This window comes from Zootermopsis nevadensis, unplaced genomic scaffold (genome assembly GCF_977971745.1).
Source record: "Zootermopsis nevadensis isolate Lab colony 2312 unplaced genomic scaffold, Znev_1.0 Znev_ptg000011l, whole genome shotgun sequence".
NCBI lineage: Eukaryota > Metazoa > Arthropoda > Insecta > Blattodea > Termopsidae > Zootermopsis > Zootermopsis nevadensis.
The window spans coordinates 290,087-310,622 of NW_028259143.1; the positions used below are offsets into that span (position 1 = coordinate 290,087).

The 20,536-nt window shown below is 41.6% G+C and overlaps 1 protein-coding gene across 3 annotated transcripts; it reads right to left on the bottom strand.

The window, feature by feature from the left end:
• Positions 1-1,890: 1,890 nt before the first annotated feature.
• On the bottom strand, positions 1,891-20,369 carry LOC110838181 (uncharacterized). Of its 3 annotated transcripts, XM_022081132.2 has the most exons (21): positions 20,135-20,369; positions 19,812-20,025; positions 19,048-19,126; positions 18,123-18,371; positions 17,204-17,403; positions 16,602-16,903; positions 15,995-16,424; positions 15,334-15,483; positions 14,582-14,844; positions 13,039-14,115; positions 12,606-12,741; positions 12,195-12,470; positions 10,849-11,121; positions 10,397-10,473; positions 9,711-9,922; positions 8,147-8,260; positions 5,170-5,324; positions 4,939-5,054; positions 4,224-4,436; positions 3,273-3,468; positions 1,891-2,766 (listed from the first exon to the last, which is right to left on the bottom strand). In XM_022081132.2, exons 2-21 carry the CDS (start codon positions 20,018-20,020, stop codon positions 2,655-2,657), a joined length of 4,839 nt encoding a protein of 1,612 aa, XP_021936824.2. In that variant the 5' UTR covers positions 20,021-20,025; positions 20,135-20,369; the 3' UTR covers positions 1,891-2,654. The 3 variants fall into 3 exon arrangements, with proteins under 3 accessions (XP_021936824.2, XP_021936823.2, XP_021936825.2); XM_022081131.2 differs by having other exon boundaries at positions 19,812-20,369; XM_022081133.2 differs by lacking the exon at positions 8,147-8,260 and having other exon boundaries at positions 19,812-20,366.
• Between the last annotated feature and the right edge of the window lie 167 nt (positions 20,370-20,536).

Sequence of the window (20,536 nt, forward strand, 5' to 3'; positions counted from 1 at the left end):
TCTTCTTCTTAGCCCCTTATCCCGAAATCCGTTTTAAAATAAATCAAATACATGATCAAAACTGCCGTCTCCATTTACCCACTACCAAAATGTTTGCATTCATTTGTTTCTACTTACTTCAAAATCAAGCAAATGAAATGTTCACTGTGGAGCTTCAGACGCCTCCTGACTACGATTGTTATTTCACATTTGCATATACAGAAATCTTGACAATGTAGAAATGGAAACTTCACACTATCCGTAATTTATAAACTTAAAAGTCAAACGTAATTATCCTTCTTCATACCTTTAACTTTCACACGTATTGAAAAATGGCGTTCAACTGAGATTGGTTGGCCTTATCATGACGTCACGAACTGCAACCTTCACCAGACACAACTAAACGATCATGTTATATTCTAATCAGCCAACTTTAATTAATCTTCTTCTGTAACAAATATTGGGCACAAAATTCCGTTCACATTCTATTTTGACTACTCTCCGTGTTGTATGTGACCGTCAGTCTGCCTGTCACGATAAACGTTCATTCGTTCTTGTCACCTTTCCCGTTTCGTGTACGTAAATGTTTCCGTTTTTCTTCGCCTCTTACTTAGTCGTTACTATAATCCCAGTAGACAACATGCACTCCATCTGTGATGTTTTTGTTCTGTGCTGATCTTCTATCAGCCCCGTGTTACACTGTCATACGTAACTGCTGGCTTGACAAAACATTATGCGTATTCAGCTGAATTTCTGTATGAACTAATTTTGGTGTGAAGGGCTTGGAAATAAAATGTTCTTCCAAATCCACACCCCAGATACTTCAATGAATACCCGTCCCTGTTCACTCCCACGCCTGGTATTGGTTTGACAAATGAATGAAGCTGGAAATGTGCAGTTGTTATACCGTCACAAATTCTAGGGCACTGCAGGTTTCTGCACTACGGGAATATACCCCGACAGAAAACGGGCAGATGAAGGTAAACGAATGAGAATGTGCGTGCTTGATGGCCGATAGCATTAACTCAAGCAGAGGTAAAGCATTACGTCCTGAGAGTCACTTTCTAATTTTATTTGGAATAATTGCTAGGAATCTATTACAGCACTTACGTACAATGTCCATAAACTGATTAGTATTTATCAAGGAATATCAGTGTCGACTGCACACAGAATGTTTCCCAACACTCTTCTGTCAAGGTTAATTCAGAATGTACACGAAATTATTGGGGATCATCAGCGTGAATTGAATGTAAACGATCATATATTCCGCATTCGTCTGGCTCTGAAGAAGAACATGGAACAAAATCGAACAAACGCAAAACAACCTACTGGCACAAAATCTGTCTTACAACTGACGAGGACGAATTAAAGGCGCCCATTCATGAGAGTCTGTTTCTCAGGAACTGTGCCGACCAGCAATGGCTTCACCATCTATAGGACAGCAAATATTGCTGCTGGCAGGGGAATACACATTTATTATATCCTCCTGTTTCTTTCTACTTTATGTGACTTCTCTATTCTCTTTTATGCATTTCACTTTATCGCCCCCCCCCCCCCCCAAAAAAAAAAAATTGCTACCCTAAGGGACCGCTTAGTTTGCTTGTGATTAAACCAATAACGACTTCAAGGAAGCCTACGATTGAGTCACGAGTGAAATATGGTACTGTACATTCCCACTTAAATCAGAATAGCCATGAAATCATAAACACTTTGTTTGACGAACCTTCTCATTTTACAAATGGTGTCCTTGCAATGGCTAACTGGCCACTTTCCAGGACGGTGGACTGGGAGTCGTGGGGCCTGCCAGTAGCCTGGACTTGACGCCTTGTAACATATTCCTGCAGGAGTGGGTCAAGGAATGGGTACAGGAAACCTGGAAGAAATGGAGGAAATAATGGAATAAATAATGAATTGTTATTGAACCTAATTTATGTCATGGACACAAAGACACAATATGAGCAGTAATGAAAATGAAACGGACAAAACAATTACAGTCACCTTGCGTCAAAAAGGCCGATCCATTCCCTAAAACTCTGGTGAAGACGAGGAGTTCTGTCGGACACACGTTCTGACAACGCATTGTCTACTGACAAGTGTGAATTAAGAGTGTAAGTCTGATACTTAGAATCACTGATTCTAAATATTACTTAACAGACCACACACAAGTTTCGCTACAGAACACAAAAAGTAGAGCGTATTACACGTACAAAAATGAAAGAAATTTTACAGCATTTCAGATACAAGCACCGGATCTTGGGTGCCCCGAGAAGTCGCCGTGCATCCACACAGCAGTTGTGTTCCTTTATTTTAAGCAACATTCTGCATCACTATCCATGGCAACTCTACTTAGAGACAGAACTGAATCACAAAGTCGTGTAAACCTTAAACTGCTTTTTGAACGACAAATATTCATACAAGCTCTGCAAGTGGCAATATTTTTGGGGTACCTACATGTGACATTAAAAACTGTTACAGTGAACTAAGTGTGAACACACTAATAACATATACCACGATACGCCAGCTCATGTAAAGGTGAACCAAAAATGAAATGAACAGGTCATAAACATTTCACAGAAAAATAAAAATAAATTCATGATTTACAATTTCCCTCGCTAAAACGTACTCTGGCTGCGTACATAAGCACAGATCCACATGAATAATATACACACATGTAATTACAAACTCCTCTCGAACAACTGCACGCCGAGACGGTAAATTTCAACGTCGGGGCCTGGCTGCTGGCTGTCGCCTGTGGTCTCCTTCACGGGCAGATTACACAGCTGACGCCTGTCAACGCAGAAATGCGACGGTAAGTTTAAATGTGGCATAAACTCCATAACAAGCAATACAAGTACTGAATACCATTACCAGACAAATCCAGAGAGTAAGCATACTTGAACACCTAATACAATTAACGCAAAGAAATGTCTGATTCTGTACGGCATGCTTGGACGGAATCCTGTTTCTTTCCTAATGAAACACATGCCCATTATTTTACTGAGTGCTCTCTCCATTTCTCTATAAATAAATATTAACCAGTCTCCCTTCTAAGTACACGGCTTCCAAACGAGAAGTTTCTGAAACAAATAAGTTCCCATCGCTGCTGGAATTGTTTTAAACTTTACAACCAGGGTGCAGTGACACGTGTCAAATAAAATGCAAAGAATGCTAAAGGGCGAAGGTCAAATAACGAGTTCAGAGTCTGCTATGAGACAGGGAATGCTACAGGACTGGATGGACCACTGCTTCATCTGGAAACATCTTTACATGCTTCAGGGGCCACAAACACAAACCTGATTGCCAGATCTCTCCGTGCTGATAACGCCCGCTTGTAAGGGCCACAACTTGCAAACAGCGCTGTACGCCGGGCCTGACGCTCTCGCAGGGCGACGTGAATCGATGCTACCGGATGTAAGAAAGACAGAGATGAGACTTCTTCTTTCGCAACTGTACCAGTCTCTGGTTCAGGAGCAGCGTTTTCTTTTCCATCTAGAACAGACGTAAGAATATACGTCAACGACTGGCAGGCGATAACATCTGAGCTCAAGGGGCATTCTACATGTACGCAAATTTGCCTGTCAGACTATACAAGATCAGCAAACTTCAGGTACAGCGATACAAAGCCAATTTCTTCTGCCGAGACTGAATTGTTGAACTGGGTACCTTTCTGGACAACATGTGAATAGTGGTACAATGTAGCACCCAAATAAAATTAGACGCTAATAATTCTAAAACACTCTGTAATATATCATACTTATGAAGGGATGACAATGAGGAGGATTAGATGGGAGAGTAGAACATACGTAAGAAATCTAGTGTGATAAAGTCTCCAAAATCAAGCGCTTGGAACACCGAGAAGATGGGAGGATGTTAAATATTAGGATGACTATTAACCTTTCCTTTTCCACATCCTATTGTCATCTGACTGTCTTATGGATCCATGGAATGTAAATAAATTATTATTATTATTTATCATCACTATCTCATGCACAGTCCAGCTTTACGTGCGTCACACTCACACACTGCTAGACCATTAACCACGGACTTAATTCGAGCTCAAAGCTTTCTAGTGAGGAGATTTAAATTGCCTTCTCCTGTATAATAAAGTTAAGGAAATAAAAGTGTGAGGTCGCGAAGTGGATGGAACTATCTGAGGATCACACTTAATGGCAAACTTTGGTATTAGTAGCATTCAACACACAGAGTTTGTCAATTAATTAAACTTACAAACAAAGCAGTCAAACCTTTCTCTGTTTCCTGTTTGACACCATTGTACTTGGCTTTCAGATCCTCCACGAGATCCCATCCTCCATAACGGGCTGATACGCCGAGACGGGCTAGCACGCGACGGCTTTCCCACCGTCGACGAGCCGAACCGGGAGTTGAGTCAGGTCGCGTGCGAGGTCGAGATTCAGCCACAAGACTCGCCCAATCGACACCGAGCGCATCTCCGATACCTGCAAATCAGGAGACTTATTGCAACACACACTTCAACGGTGTTTGATGCTCAGTGAACTGGTACGTCACCGGTCACGTATCCACTCTAAGCAGCAAGAAAATGTAAAATCTCATGTAGTTGCTCATGGGGCCATCCAGACAGAGTTTATCACAGTGTACCCCTCCCAAACACAACCCTGGCATCGTTACAAAAACCAGAAGGGCAACAACCTTAGGGCAGTCCACATGACTGTGGTCGACTGAGGCCAAGGTGTGAGGTACCATGCTGAGAGTTGCACAGCACTGAGATGGTGACAGAAGTGTCACTAGCAACTCATTCAGTGCTCCATGCAAAACCCATCTTATTCATGCCGTCCACACATACGCGGTTCTGTTCTGCACTTGTAATACCGCAGCTTTTCAAGTCACAAATCACAATAAAAGTCAGCAGCCTTTCTCATCTCACTCAATGCACATCACATCCCTCTTCTTCCATGGAAAACACTCATCCTAGTAGCTCACCAGTTTTAGCCTCTTCTGGATCGAGTTCTTCATCTGATATTTCTTCAAAGTCTAAGTTGTCCATAGTCTCCTCATCCTGCTGCCGTTCTTCAATACGGGATGACATCAACACTGTTCTGTAAGAATATAATTAATACAATGAGTGACGACAACTGCGCCAATGAACTTCTCTGAATCAGGTCACCAATGATGATTCCATAAATGCATAAAAACATGATCATTATCTCTTACTGAGAGTCTATATTAATTTCCTGAAGCACAGTGGAAGGCAATCTCTCATCCCTTTCTCCCGCTTCCCTCTCAGGCTCTCTGGCTCCAAGTGCTACCGGAACCGCAGCTGGAACCTGGGTCACAGGCTCTCCAACCAATCGAGCAGCTGTTAGTTCCTAATAAGCAACAAAATATGAGCAGTTAGCAGTGAAACACAAGTGTGGCCACCAGCTATCTGCATAAATCGTATGAAAAGGATCATCAGATTTAAGATTTTATTAACTTTGTTCTAATCTTGAACTTCAAATTTCCCTGTACACTACAAACAAACTCGGAACCTGCATGTATTTTAATTGCCCATTATTGAAAACAATTATATATTTTTGAATATTCACACACGGTTATTTAAAACTGAATTAAGGCTAGGCAACTTCTGCACATGGCAAACTGTTGTCTGAAAAGTGCTGACTTACGAATTGCAATTCAAGTAAAAGATGGATAAAGGACACAGTGTCTTCACATGTCCTGTGTAATGTTAATTGTAGAGATTAGTAAAATAATATGGCTGTTCCTCAACAAATAACATTTTTATACTTTAACTTAGAGACAAAATATCAGTAACATGCTACCAACAGAGAAGACTTCGAGACAAATACGAACTCTAAAATTAATATCAGATATAAATTGTAAATCAGATTTACCACTTACAGACAGTGTAACAAACTACATACAAATTAATGTCCTTAGGTTTTTGAGGCTGGAGTTTAATGTATAACTTCGGTTTTGGGGACAAGCTGCATCAGACTGATAGTTTTCCAATGAACACTGCAGTTACCACCTTCAGGGTGCATGTGTTCTGATCCTCCAATCACGTTCTTCACATCCCACCTGCCACCTACTACTTGACTTCTCTCTCTCTCTCTCTCTCAAATTCAACGTCTTGTCAGACGTGTGGTGACATGATATAGTGTCTTCTCGACACTCCATTCATGCTTTCATAGGAGTATAGTGCGGTAGGTTCCCGTATCTTTCTACGCAGCAGTATTCCAGCCGATATAGTTGTTATGACCACGCCTGGAGGTGCATTAAGCCGCATAGAAGTAATTCTTCGACATGACTTCCTAAACCCCCCAAAATGCATTGACCCTGAAGACGACAACTGCAATGTTTGAAGAAATGTTGAAAAACCTACATTCACAGTAACTTATACCCAAAAGCTGATACAATCACTATATAAATATGTAATTTTCACTAAGTAACTAAACATCCAACTAACGTCATGTTCAGGAAATCCCAGGGTCAAATCTAGGCTATTCTCACTACAGTTTTAATGGTTTTACTCAGTTCTTCAAGGCAAATTTCAGGGCAGGCCATAACTGCTGCCATGGCACATTCCTCAGTGAGTGAGAAGTCCTGGACGGACAACTCTTGTGACAAGACGAGGGGCTGTCCGTTCTGCTCAAAAACTAGTTCCACATACCACACCAAGTAGTGAATGTTCCGCGGTACAGACTCCAGCTTTATTGTTAGGTAATCCTTATACAAGACTTTCAGAAGATTCTCTCGAACAAAAACATGTGAAATGTGCCCTTTCCTTCAAGACCTCTGCTGAAGGAACTATGGAACAGGAAACAGCTGAGACAATTGAAGGACTATTAGCAACACACCTAGTGGAACTGGAACTGACAAATACCCCATCTGCAAAAGACACCAAACAAAGAAGAAACAGCACTGCACACGCACGTGACTACAACGAACTAGCTAAATCAAGATCACACAACATGGGATCCTATTTTATGAAAGCAAGTGACTATGAAAAGGCCTCTTTAAACAAAGTAATGCCCTTCATTTGGAGGGCAGGAATGCTAGAGGGCTGAATCAGCGAGAGGCAATGCACAGAAGACTGAAGATGGTAGTGATGCATGGATCATTAACAACCAACCCTTTCAATCCAACCAAGCTGAATCCAATCCAATTAAATCTAACGTAATTTAATCTAAACCTACAAATGTCAAGCAATAATTCAGAATTATCTGGAAGCTAGAAGACAGAAAGTTTCACTGGGTAAAAATAGTAATAATAATTATATTTGTCTGTCATGGTCTTTTAATGACCACAAGTGTTCGTAACCGATGCACCTAGCAGTACCTATTGCAAGAAGCAGGTCCTAGTCTTTATTTATTTATTTAATAATTTATATGTGCAATATTAAAATCTGTCACACAGTAATTAGACACACCTTATTTTTGTGCATAACTTTTGTGTTTTCAAAAGTATTTGATCTAATAGTCTGCACAAGTTTCTAAATTCCATCGAAATACAACATTTTCGATTGCACCAAAGACACCATTGCACTGTCATGACTGATGATTACTTTAGAAGCAATTTCATTAATGCTCATTCTTTGGTTGTCCCAGATATGCTAACTGATCTGCCCCTTAACTTCAGTATGTTACAGTAAACAGGCATCCAGAACATGCACTGGCACTCAACCTCCATCCTTTAAATCTTTCCGCCCACTTGTAATGATCTCTCTAATAACAAATATGCGATGAAGAGCAGAAAGTGTACAGCTCCTTGTCTGTAAGTCTTCCCATCCTACTTTTAACTTACTTTTTCCTAGGACAAACGTGCCTTTTGAAACTATTTTATGCAACTGCTACATACTTTACTAGCCTTCGTAACAACTTCTGTTACCGTAACACTGGCTGTACAAGTACATAACTGCAATCCCTTGCATCTGCAAGTTCAAAGAAGTGCAGTTTACTCATCCTCTTGCTAAATATTCATGCACAAAGCTTCGAGTATTAACGAGCACAGAATTCTTCAGGCAGTACAGTTATGCAACACAGGAACTAGGGAAGGTAAAGCAGTAAAATAGCAACATCTCTCCCTCCTCATCAGAAGTGCGGAAGGAGAGACGCAATTAAACGAGCACTATCTACCCACATCCCTAGTGTCATGTGACCCTGCACAGGATTAAGGCCAAGACTCTTACTGGGTGCTCATCTGTGCCTCTGTGATAGAGCGGTGTGGAAGGCCCCTCAGCAGTGCCATGCGACAGTGCTAGGGCTACATCATTACCGTCCACTGCAACCGCCATCTCTTCCACCTGTCAACGCGACAACAATCCTCCTTCTCAACTGAACAAGAATTAATCCCAGTAGCTAACTCCAGTGTAGCAAATGAAAAGGAAGAATTAGTTACAGCGCTTATTGGAACATTATGTTTAAAAGAACTTACGTGCCTTTGCTTTGTAAAATAATTTAAACTACGTACCATCTGGATTGTTATAATTCAACCAGAGCTTGGTCGAACACATTTCAGTGTCAATAGAATCAATTCACTAAAGAATAAGAACATCACATCCTATATATTAAGTCTGACAACTCTGACACCACCAGAAAATGTTCCACATAATGTACAAGACCAGGATGCGCGTTCAATGACGCGTAAAATGAATAAAATCCCAAAACAATCTCGAAATTTTGGGCTTCAATTGTCATACAGAGTAAGTTATGAAAAGGTCTGTCCTTTTCCTCGATTCTGTAAAATAAAATAAAAAACTAAAGAAACAATTAAATTCTTTGAAATTTTAGGATAGTCCGTATTCCCACTTATCAAAGGGACGTTATCGAAAGTGTCCATAAATTCCAATTATATAATTAAACTGCTTAATTTTTATGACAATGTTACACAGTCCGTCTAAAGTCCTTTCAGAGTGGTAACTTTTCTCTCACCGAGGAGTCAGTCACTCCATTCATTATGTGGATACAGAGCTTCGTGGCAGCTGTTTACGCTCCGTCATGGGAGTATTTTCTTGGATGCACAATGGCACCAAACAATTTTATTTCACACAAGATGATAGATATTTCTGATAGTGGCAGAGGTCATATTACGTGTACAGTGAAATAAGAGCAATGAAACTGCGTTAGAAGACGGCAGATCACTGTAATCACTTCGTACAATCAATTGGATTTATTCTGAGGATAAATGTGATTAAATGTTTCAGTCTTTGGCATGGCCCCCAAAAGTTCAACCCCTGACCAAGAAAAACACACTCAACTCTGTGAATGTCCAGGAGGGGGGGGGGGGGGGGGGGGTTGTATGAAGCATCGAAACTCTAAGATTCTGATATTTACATGACAATATAACTTAAAACTACAAGACGAAAATACAGCAGAACATTGATTATCTGTGGTAAAAAGAAAAAGCAGGGGCCCTGTTAATAAAAAAAAAACATGGTTAATCAAAATTATGTTTTATCAAACCGAGTACTGGAAATGCTGATTAGTATTACTGCATCTATAAACATTTGCAACAAGATGACATTGTAAATTTTAAGTGGAGGCGATGAGTCGGGTTACACTCGATATAAAGACGGTGTTGTGAGCAGTTGAAAATATAATTACATAAAACAAAATCTGAGATCACAGAGAATCCATTCTATGGATATTTTGTCGCACTAAATTGTTCAAGTTTATTGTTACTTCTTGTTGAAATAAACCAGTAATTTGCCAGGCACACTAGTACCAATACTACAAAAATCATGTAATACTTACGCTATCTTCCCGATTGAGGATTTCATCTGCATCATCATCACTGATATCGCTGAGATCCCCTTCGAGAGGTGCGGAATCCTCAAGACACAATTTTTTCGCTTCAGGCTTATCTGCTTCACCGTCAGTAGCAGGTCGAGGTCTCTTGCCGGATACCGACAAATCCGGGGCTTCTCCTGGCTTTTTAATTGGACTCTCATCCACTTTAACAGTTCCTGTGTGAAAAATGTTACCTCGTTCTACACTAAGTCCTTCTTGACAAGCTTGATATCCACTCAAAATGGCATTTATTACTATGTTCACAACAGCCTATTAGAGTCCATACATTAATCCCTCATTTCTTTCAGATCCATTTTAATGTCATCTTTCCATCTATGCCTAGGTATCCCAAGTAGTCTTCTTCCTTCGGGAATACTAAATAAACATCAGCTTCTTGTGTCATTAAAGCCTGATCACTCCTGACACTATGACAAACAGAAGCATCGCTGAATGCTACAAAATAGCTGCTGATCAATGCAATCAGCAAAGAGTGTCAATTTGTGCTCAGCTTATCACACCTTGTATTCAAATTCATGACAAATCTTACTAAGCACACAGCCCTTGTCTTTATGAACACAATTTTGTAAATTAACAATCTGACAGACAAAATCAGTCGAGCAACAGTCAAGAGCAAATACATGCATACATACCTTGCAGGACTAACTTCTCTTCTTTAACATCTAATACCGATTCTTTATCCTTCGTATCTTCATGCAACTTTTTGGTACTGAAAAAGTAAACATGGATTTATGAAATAAATCTGCCAAAAAATCAAAGTGCCACCATATGTGAACAAAACCATGAAAATCCTCAGTCAACATTGATTTCAAAATTATCTTTCCAACTACACCTACCATGTCAAAGTGGCCCTTTTCCTTTAGGTTTTCCAACCAAAACATAGACAAATTTCTCGCCCCCCTCCCCCCCTCCATGCAACATGTCATGCCATTCTCATCCTAATAATATCAGATTCATGGTATAAATTACAAAGATCCTCATTATTCAATTCTTTACTTCAATTCTGTAACTTTGTTCTTCTTCATTACAAATATTCTAACTGGCACCTCCACTCAATGCTCTTCCACGAAATAGACAAACGCACCCATCTTCATGCGCTGGCTCATCCCTTGGCAACAGAGACTGGGACTCCTCCCTGTGCGGTGGCAACATTCGAGGCGGTGGCCGTCCCGAAGGGCCCAGTCCCGCGCCCTGCCGTTCACCCCATTCCTCCACCCAACCACCTGCTGCCCAGTCTGCTCCTGGTCCAGAGAAGCAACCCCATTCCCCTTCTATGGCATGGGGAATGGGATGTGGCCCTTCCTTGTCTCCCCACTCCCCTCTGTGTACATTCTCCCACTCGGGAGGCAGTCCCCTTCTGGAAAATATATGATGAAAAATCATATTTTCATGTTTAACTGTTTGACAGTGTCATTAAAACAACATTTCTACTGCAACTTGCAATTCAGAAGTGACTGAATCATCCAAACTAAAACACCAGTCAACAATATTTATTTTGACACAGACACTGTTTAAAACTACTAACGTATTGATGAGAGACTCTCAGGTCACAAGCCGCGTCAGGTGGCCGAATGGTGAATAAACCATATCTTCTGGCAAAGTTTCAAGAACAATCTCTGCTCTCGTCCTCAGGGCCGCTGACTAACAAATCTGATTCTTTGCTGCGAGCTCGCCGACGGGAGTTTCTCATCAGTGAGCGCCGATAAAGTAAAGTGAACCTAAAATGCATTATACTATCTTTTCCTCTCCTCTTTTCACATCTTTCAATCCTGTGTCTTTAATATAATATATCAAATACCATTGTTGGTATTATTTTAATTATGAACACAAAAAGTGAGTGATGAAAATAGCATTTATGTTTCTGAGACACATTGATGGGGAGAGGTTATAACGCAGATAACGTAATGAGTGCATAAGAGAAACAGAACCTGTAAGATACACGCAAAGCGACCACATTCAAACCGACTCTGAACGACCTCCAACAAAATAGACAGAGCAATAATAATATTGTGAGCCGGAACAGGTGATCAGAAAAAGCATCAAATTCCACAGTATATAAACGTGATGGCTCGGTGGCCGAAGGGCAATTCAAGTAATGTGTAAAAGCCAAGAAGAAACAATAATGACAATGTCAAATATTTCCTGAAGAAAGTTGTAATCTGTGAATTTATTCATTACGTTCAGTGAACATCTAATAGTTTAGACGGCAAACTATTAAAAACTGCAACGGGAACAGAAAACAAAGTGGCGACAGTACAGATTCACTGATACAAATAGCTCAGACCGTACAGCAACAACAGTCAGCGTGTCATTTGGTCTCACGCATGCCTCTGACTAGCTGAACAAGAAAGGTTCATTTGCCGGTTACCAACTGCAGGGACAGTCACAACAGCTAAGCAAACCTCAAGTAGACATGTCAAGAAAACTTGCCTGCCCCTCCCATCCCACTCTCGGCGGCTGTCGGTGTAGTCCCTCGTCTCCCAGTCCCTTCCTTTTATCGAAGGTCCTGGAGGCCGAGGCTCTTCACGTTCATAACCTCTTCGCCGCTCTTGTTCTCGTTCACGCAGGTCCCTCTCACGTTCATGGAGTTCTCTCTCCCTCTCTCTATCTCTCTGCTCTCTGTCCCTCTCTCTTGGATCACGCTCCCGACCATCCCATGGGTCACGACCTCGTAACGGTTCCATGCTGCTGTGCCCTTCCCGACGCCTGCAACAGACTTACACGTTAACACAAACATAAAGTAATTATTACCCAGCAAATTTTAATTAACTCTTATGCTGTAAGGTTCACCCAATTTCATTGAACATATTCAGTACTGTGACATAATAGAAGGATCAATACCCTCGTCTGTCTTCTGAAAAGTTCCTGGGATCAAGACGTCTGTCTACCAAACCACGAGGATCTTCACGCTGGGGCGCAGGATCATCATAGCGATTTCTCTCCATTTGGTCAGAATATCGACTTCTATCATCTCGCACTGAAAGAAAAGCCCACAGAATAATTACCAGTAATATAAACCATGATTTTACAAGTGTCAGTAAAATGAAGTAAAATATTTCATGTGCATAAATTTTTAACTATAAGTGAGCTCCAATTAAATTTGACAGTACTCGTGAATAAGTTCAGAGCACAAGCAAAGTCAATACACTGCCACTGGCAGAGGTAGGACATTATAGTGAATCCCATCCACTGTCACAAACCTTTAAGGAATCATCTTGTAATCTGCATGTAATAATAAAATGAAGTACGCCTACATGTATTTTAAATTACACACCTCTCCTGCTCTCAAATGGGCTGTCATATTCCTTGTCCTCAGGAGGCGGCCGTCGACCATCCGACTCCCTGTTTCTTGGAGGAAGTGGGTAATCACGATCACTGTGATTGTCCCTGCTCTCTCTATCCAGATGAGAAGTTCTTTCAAGACTTCGCTCAAAACCCCTCTCAGGACCACGCTCAAGTCCCCTTTCAGAACTTCTATCAAACCCTCTGTCTGATACCCTGTCAAAGTTTCTGTCTGGACCTCTTTCCAGTCCCCTCTCTGTTCCACGTTCGCTGCTCCTTTCTTGACCTCTGTCTGAACCTCTACCTAATCCCCTATCAATTCTTTCTGGACCCCTACCCAACCCTCTATCCAAACCCCTATCAAGAGTTCTCTCTCTGTCTGAACCTCTTTCACGATCAGAAGGCCTATCTCTATCAGGAATTCTTTCAAGGCCCCTGTCCCTGTCAGATCCTCTATCCAATCCTCTACTGAGTCCCCTGTCTCGTTCTGGACCTCTTTCAAGGCCCCTGTCCCTGTCAGACACTCGGTCAAGTGCCCTGTCCCTGTCGGAGCCTCGGTCAACACCCCTGTCCCTGTCGGAGCCTCGGTCAAGACCCCTGTCTCTGTCGGAGCCTCGATCTAGTATTTTATCAACACCCTTCGGCCCAGAATGAAAGTCAGCAGAGTTCTTGCTACCACAAGATGGTGGCTGCTTAAGTCCAGAAGGGTTGTGTGTCATCAAAGAAAGCAGCGAGGGTAACTCTCGTTCATATTCACGGGCCTTATTCAATTCCTTCTCACGCTCACGTTCACGCTGACGTTCACGGCAGCGTTCCAAAGCTTCCTCACGCTCTTTATCTCTAGCAGCCTCTCTACTTTCCCTTGTACTTCTGGCATCCCTAGATAATCTAGGGTCAAGATTGTCTCGACTGTCTTTGGTGTCCCGACCATCCCTGGAACTATCTCGATTATCTCTCGGGTCCCTGTTATCCCTGATCTCTCTACCGTCTCTGTTGTCTCTACTGGTATCACGTGGTTCTCGCCCACGCTCCCTATCCCTGTCTCGGTCTCCATCCCCATGGTCTCGACCTGAAATAGCACAAGAAATTGGAACACCACACACTAAACGAGAATGTGTAATAGCTGCATAAACATTTTCTGAAAAGTACTAACAAAATTTAAGAGACTCAACTGTACCAATCTGGCCTGTTATTTCTTTACAGTTAACACAGGTACATTGTTCCCAGCGTCTGTGTACCATGCCATAAAACACAAAGGGGCAGACAGGTAAAGTCCCATGTAACCTCAGTATGCATCACACAAGAAGTCCGCTGAAAAAAGGCAGTGGAAGAAGGGGGGGTGATCATACTGCACACGCGCACTCCGTCTATGCGTACTTCAAAACATTGTACTCCAGTAGTCTCCAGCAGTGCATTGCTTAAATGAGAAGCGTCCGTAGAGGTGGACACATTTTGCGAAAGAGTACACCAAAGATGTTCTTGCCCAACCCACTCCCACAAGACTTTTTGCGGCACACTACCAGTAGTCCACATACTTTTAGACATAAAGTCTCTGTCTTGTGCTGTCTTCTCTACTATCCCTGGCAACATCTGAGACTCCCTCTTTCTAGAAGAAACGCCGTCATCCCTGCGGCTCCCAGAATCCTCCTTTCCAACACGACTTCCTCCTCCCCTTTCCAGAGTTGTCTCCCTCGAGCCACGATCCTTTCCACCAAGGCCGTCCCGCAATCCTCTGTCTGACGCGTCTGCTCTCCTGCTGTCTCGCTCATCCTTTTCTCTGCCTCTCTCATGGTCTTTCCTAAAAACAAAATGAAATAACAGACCTAACAATAACATAGCAGTAAGAATAATACAGAAATACAGGCAGTCTGATAAACAGTGTGACTGTAAAGCAAACTTATGAATTACTACTTAGCTCACTCATGTCTCCTGAGACCCACGTTACTTTAAATTCTGCTACTGCACAATAAGCCGCTGCTTATTCCAGTCTCGTTTCCTGTGTCACACTTCCTGATCTCAACCGAAGTAACTTTATTCACAGCAAGGAGTTTATAAATCAAATCCTCGCACAATTAAAGAACTGAGGGAAAAAACCTGCACCTTGTCATCGAGCACAAAGCCAGTCCCTTTATTGACTGAGCCATCCCTGCTATCAAATATAGTAGTAGCAGTATGCAACATTAAGATCTGTCGCACAGTTCTGCATAATAAAACGTACAGGTTCTACAAGACTGCCAAACCACAGATTCCAACGCACTGTACGCATCGAAGTTTGAACCAGCAGTACCTAGCATCTCCATGTTTTGACCACGAATCTCTAACGTCTCTTCTGTCCAGGTCCCTGGGCGAACTCTTGCCAGTAGTACGTTTACTGTCGAGGCTACCATCACGCCCTCTTCCACCTCCAGTGCTGCTCCGAGATTTTGCAGGAGAAATTCTGTACCAATGCAAAATTTCACCCATTTGATATTCTTAAGTAAAAGAAGAAGTTGAGAAAGAGGTGGATGATTTGTGACAGCTTTTAATTTTTAACTTGCTTGTTTAGTACACAACCCAAGATAATTTATGCCTGTGGCTGAAAAAATAATTTAAGATAAATTATGCAAGAATTCCTTTTACTTTAAATTGCACATTGACAGAAGTGTTTACTGGATGTCAAGTGTAGTTGTTAGCATTCATCTCCATATTCAGGGCATACACAATTAAAATTCTGGCTGTGAGACTGAGAATTCTAACATTTTCCAAGGGTTTCCTCAGCCCTTCAACATACGCTAAAACCCAAATCCCTGCGTATTCACTATTCATTATCATCCTGTAATTTCTCATGATCTCAGCATACAATATAGCGTAATCAAATTAACAAAAGAGAGAAGAAACTCAATGAGTGTAAGCTACATAAAAACTACAATATTTGTTCAGTCTGTACACTGTTGTCTACATTTTCTTACCGGTAACCTTTGTCCTTAGAATTGCCTGAATCTGGAGAATCTTTCTTCCTCAAGTCCTTCGGTGGCCTAGAATCTCTTCGTGGAGAATGAGATGAGCGATCTTTCGCTTTAGTCTTTGGGGATCGACTTCTCCCACGATCATGGTCCTTTTCTCTCTCACGCTCTCGTTCCTTCTCCTTGTCCCTTTCTCTTTCCTTCTCTTTTTCTCTTCCTCTATCCTTCTCTCGTTCTTTCTCCTTCTCCCTCTCCCGTTCTCTCTCTTTATCACGTTCCCTTTCCCTCTCACGTTCTCGATCCTTCTCTTTGTCCCTATCCCTGTCGCGATCGCGATCCCTTATTGATGGACGCAGTGGGGATACGCTTCTGTTGTGTTTGTCTTTCCTGTCAAGAGACAGAGAGCGGTTTGGTCTTGGAGACTGATGCTTTGCGCCTACAAAACAAATGAAAGTGGAATTTCCAAATAATAAAACTTTAAAGCCAACTTTACAATTTACAGTAAGGTTCACATCCACGCAGAAGCAGTTCACAACGAACAAAACAAATATCAGGAAAGCATTCACACAGACACACTGTGCTGCTTACACGAGAGAGAAACACGCTACAACACCTGGTTGCTTCGCGCCGAGTGATGATCGGGCAGAAGATGTAGTTTTGTTCTTGCCCCCAGTAGAATGCGGCGGAGTCTGGGACCTTCGTCGATGCCCACTACTGTTACGCCCTACTGGAGTCAGCGATCGTCTTCTTGCAGGCTGCTGCCCTGACTTCGAGGCCGGGGGCGCTTTTCTTGCCGGGGGGGATGATTCCCGCCTTTTTGTTGAAGATGAACGCTGGTCCTCCACTCTTCGAGCAACAGGAGCCTTTTTGGTAGGAGGAGGGGAACTTCCACCCTTAACTGAGGGCTTTCCACTCCTATAAGTTCAGGAATAAAAACTATCAAAACGGTCCTCCCATATACTGTCACTAAATTCAAAAAGTTTATGTTTTCACTTCAACTTTGAAAGTTACATAACATTCCACTATGACAAATCATTCTAGCAAGTGTTGTTCGTACACAATGTCAGTCAAGACATGTCCATACAAGAAAATACCATGGAGTATCTACACCGTAATGCTAAAGTGAAACATCTGGCAACAAGTCTACTCAAAAATTTTTAGTGCCGAGTAAAGGCATGCAAAGCAAAATTCAAAATAAACGAAAAAGTTCTTTGCCTGTTGGATTTTTTCTTTGACACACGGTCTGTTTCTGAAGCAGAAGAACTGGAGTCCCGTTTCAGTTTCTTGTTCTTTGCTTTCCTCCTCCTAGAATCTGCGGACGTGGAGCTTGAAGTGGAACTTGAATCATCGCTGCTAGAGCTCGACTCAGTAGTGCTGCTCGAGGTGGCAGATGTTGATGATGAGCTGCTGATGCCCTGCACAAAGCAAACATGTTTTGACACTACAACATGCATATTACACACCAGAGGGCATGTTTCATTTGTGCATGATTTTGTGTTGTTTTATATAAGATTTTAGGTGTTCACAGCGGTGAGTCTGAAGATTGCTGTCTTCTCTATCCTTTCAGCAAAATCCGGACACATGGATCGGATGATCAGTGAGGCCATCGAAATTGAATCACATCCCAATAACTTCAACAGGGAGGATGGACTGAGATGACAGGAGTTACATGGCAGGGTGACAGCACGAGAATAAACGACGCTTTTGACGATGTGCACTTACCACATTATATTAGTGATTTTCACCGCAGTTGAATGCAATGAAGTCTCCTCAGGCAATGAGCCAAGTGAGCAAAGATTTACTTTCCAATGTTCTGAAGGCTCGCTGCATCCATCATATGATGAGCAATGTAACTGCCCCCAGTTAGGTCTCAAGGTCCAGTTTCCTTGTCCAAAAGTGGACCAGTACAGAGCCATGAGGGAATCAAGTTGCTTATGATTTTACGTAACGCCTGATATGCAGCACTTTAAAGACTGATCACAGTTCAAAACAAATCCCAGAAATGGAACACACGTGCGGAAGTTGACTTTTAACGAACTCACTGCCCATTCAACTTTGACTTAGGCAGGGGTAAGTTGCAGTGGGAATTAATGGATTCATAAAGCTATCACCTTAAATACACTTAATGAGATACCTTCTTGGTCTTCTTGTCTTTCTTCTGTCTTTGCTGCTCCTCCTTCTCCCTCTTCATCTGTAGTTCCAGTTCTCTCTGAAGTAATTGCCTCCTTTTCTCCAGTGCCTTTTCATCCTCATACTCCAGGTCAGTTTGATCCCAGTTTTCCCAGTTCAGGTCTGGACTGTGCGTCTTCTTCACAACCACCGTTGAATGGAGGCGTTTATTCAGCTCATCTTTACCGTTCAACTTCGAACTGGAACCGTGACTCTAAATTAAGAAGGCAACAGACATCGTTTCTAATCTTGATGCAACTCAGGTTATTCTGTTCATCTGATTACAACTTCCTGTCTTCAGTTCCAACAACAAATAACAGCATAAACAAGACTCCAGAAATAAGACTGCCTTTTCATCATGAGTGAGTGAACAGAGGGAGAGTATATATTTAGAAAGAGTCTAATGTATCATTTAATATGTAACAATGCTTAAAGGAAATTAAAGAATTTGCTACAAAGTGTTCCCTAATCTTAATATTTAAATATTCTCATAATTTGTAAATACTGCATACAGAAATATTTGTATTAAGAAAAATGCAAGACTGCGCCGGGTGATCAGCCTGATGATCGAGGCAGTAAGCACCTCTGAATTGTCAGAAAACTTCTACCACATAACATGGCGCAACAACCCAGAAAACATGTATTACTTTTAAGTATGTTAAAATGCATTTCTTGTGTTTACTGAGAGAGAAGAGGCACCTTAGTTGGCTTTGATGGTGTTAGCAGCACCTGAGGTTCTGCTATCTCCAACTTTATGTATTATAGACGTGTCCGCAGCTCCATTCTAGTCTATTTCAGAGCCACAAACACTGCTCTGTGCAGGAAAATACCCTGCGTTACCTTTACAGAACACGGTCCCGTAATTTTTGCCCATAAAAAGTTTCACAAACCTGCTTTTGTTTTATGTCACCATCCTTTTTTGCTGCTCGTTGCTTTGATGGACTAATTAAAGTGTGTGTATTTGCATATCTGTAAGGTAAACAGACTTTCTAGTAAAACACATTCTTGAGAAAGTATCAAAGCCCAACTATGAAACACATGGCACCACTGTAGCACCAACATGGTTATAACAAAGTCAAGCAATGAGACAGTACAGTTATTCACATGTTTGAGCACCACTTCATGACTTATGCAGATGAAGTTAATGCAGTGGCTACAAGGAGTGAGAGGTCAGCCTCAAAGTCCACTTCACACAACCCTTCAAGCAAATATTTCCTGAACAGGAGACTCACAGTTCTTATAAAAATGATGATGAAGAGAAAAATCCCAAGCTTCTACAATAAATTAAACCAAACTGACCAAGCAATGGGGAGTCATACTTTACTGTTACATTCAACGTAAACTATGGCCCAACAGCCGTTTCATCTCTCTGTTAGTGTCTTCAATTCAGAGGCCAGAAAAATATGTGTCAAAGCAAACATGTAATATTTCTGGTCATCACAGCAATGAGTATGAAGATGGCTGTCTTCTGGGTTGTTGCACTGTGTAGCCTGATAGAAGTTTACTGACATTTCAGATGTGCTTGCTGCCTCTATCATCAGGACAATGATTGCTGCCCCTCTTAAATGTTGCTGAACTTCTACCACACTACACGGAGCAACAACCCAGAAGACAGCCATCAAGTAGACCACCAGTTAACTGTAGATGCACTTACTTGCAATTTTTCCCATATGGGCAGTTCCCATTTTGGGCCCAATGTCTGCAGAAATTCTCATTGTTAGTCTGATTGGTGCTACTGGACGTTGTTGCTTTTGTTCCCAAACGTTCAAATACACTGGGTCTCCTTTGTGAATCTTTATTTTTATTTAGCGTTGTTTCTACTGTGATCTTCCGCTTTGTTTGTTTGGACATGTTTTCTGGCATACTGACTACAAAATATATTGTTCAATATTCACCAGAAATGTACACTGATAAATTCGTATAGTATTAAATTCACTATTCTTAACAAACTTTGAAGGCGTACGTACAAATACTCACAGATAGGTTAGGTTGCTACGTTTAAATTGAGGTAAAAAATAATGAAGTATTTATGGCACGTCGTTTCAGAATGTGAAGCACAGTAACAATACGGTACATTACTGATTAATATTTACAAGATACCAAACATAAACTGTAAACAAACCTACAGCTCAAACATAGGTAATTAAACTAGACTCCATTTTACGCTGCCATAGTGGCACGGGCAGTGATGGTAATACTAGCTGTGGAATAAGGTGTCATCAAGCGCAACTACTGTGACGTAAGGCGTGATCAACTGTAACCACACCATGAAATCGGAAATGGTTAACTGGATTTTATTCTATTAATGGTCAGATAATTTATCACAAAATTGCCGAACCGTTTCAATTTTCATTTAGACAATTTAAATAAGATCATACA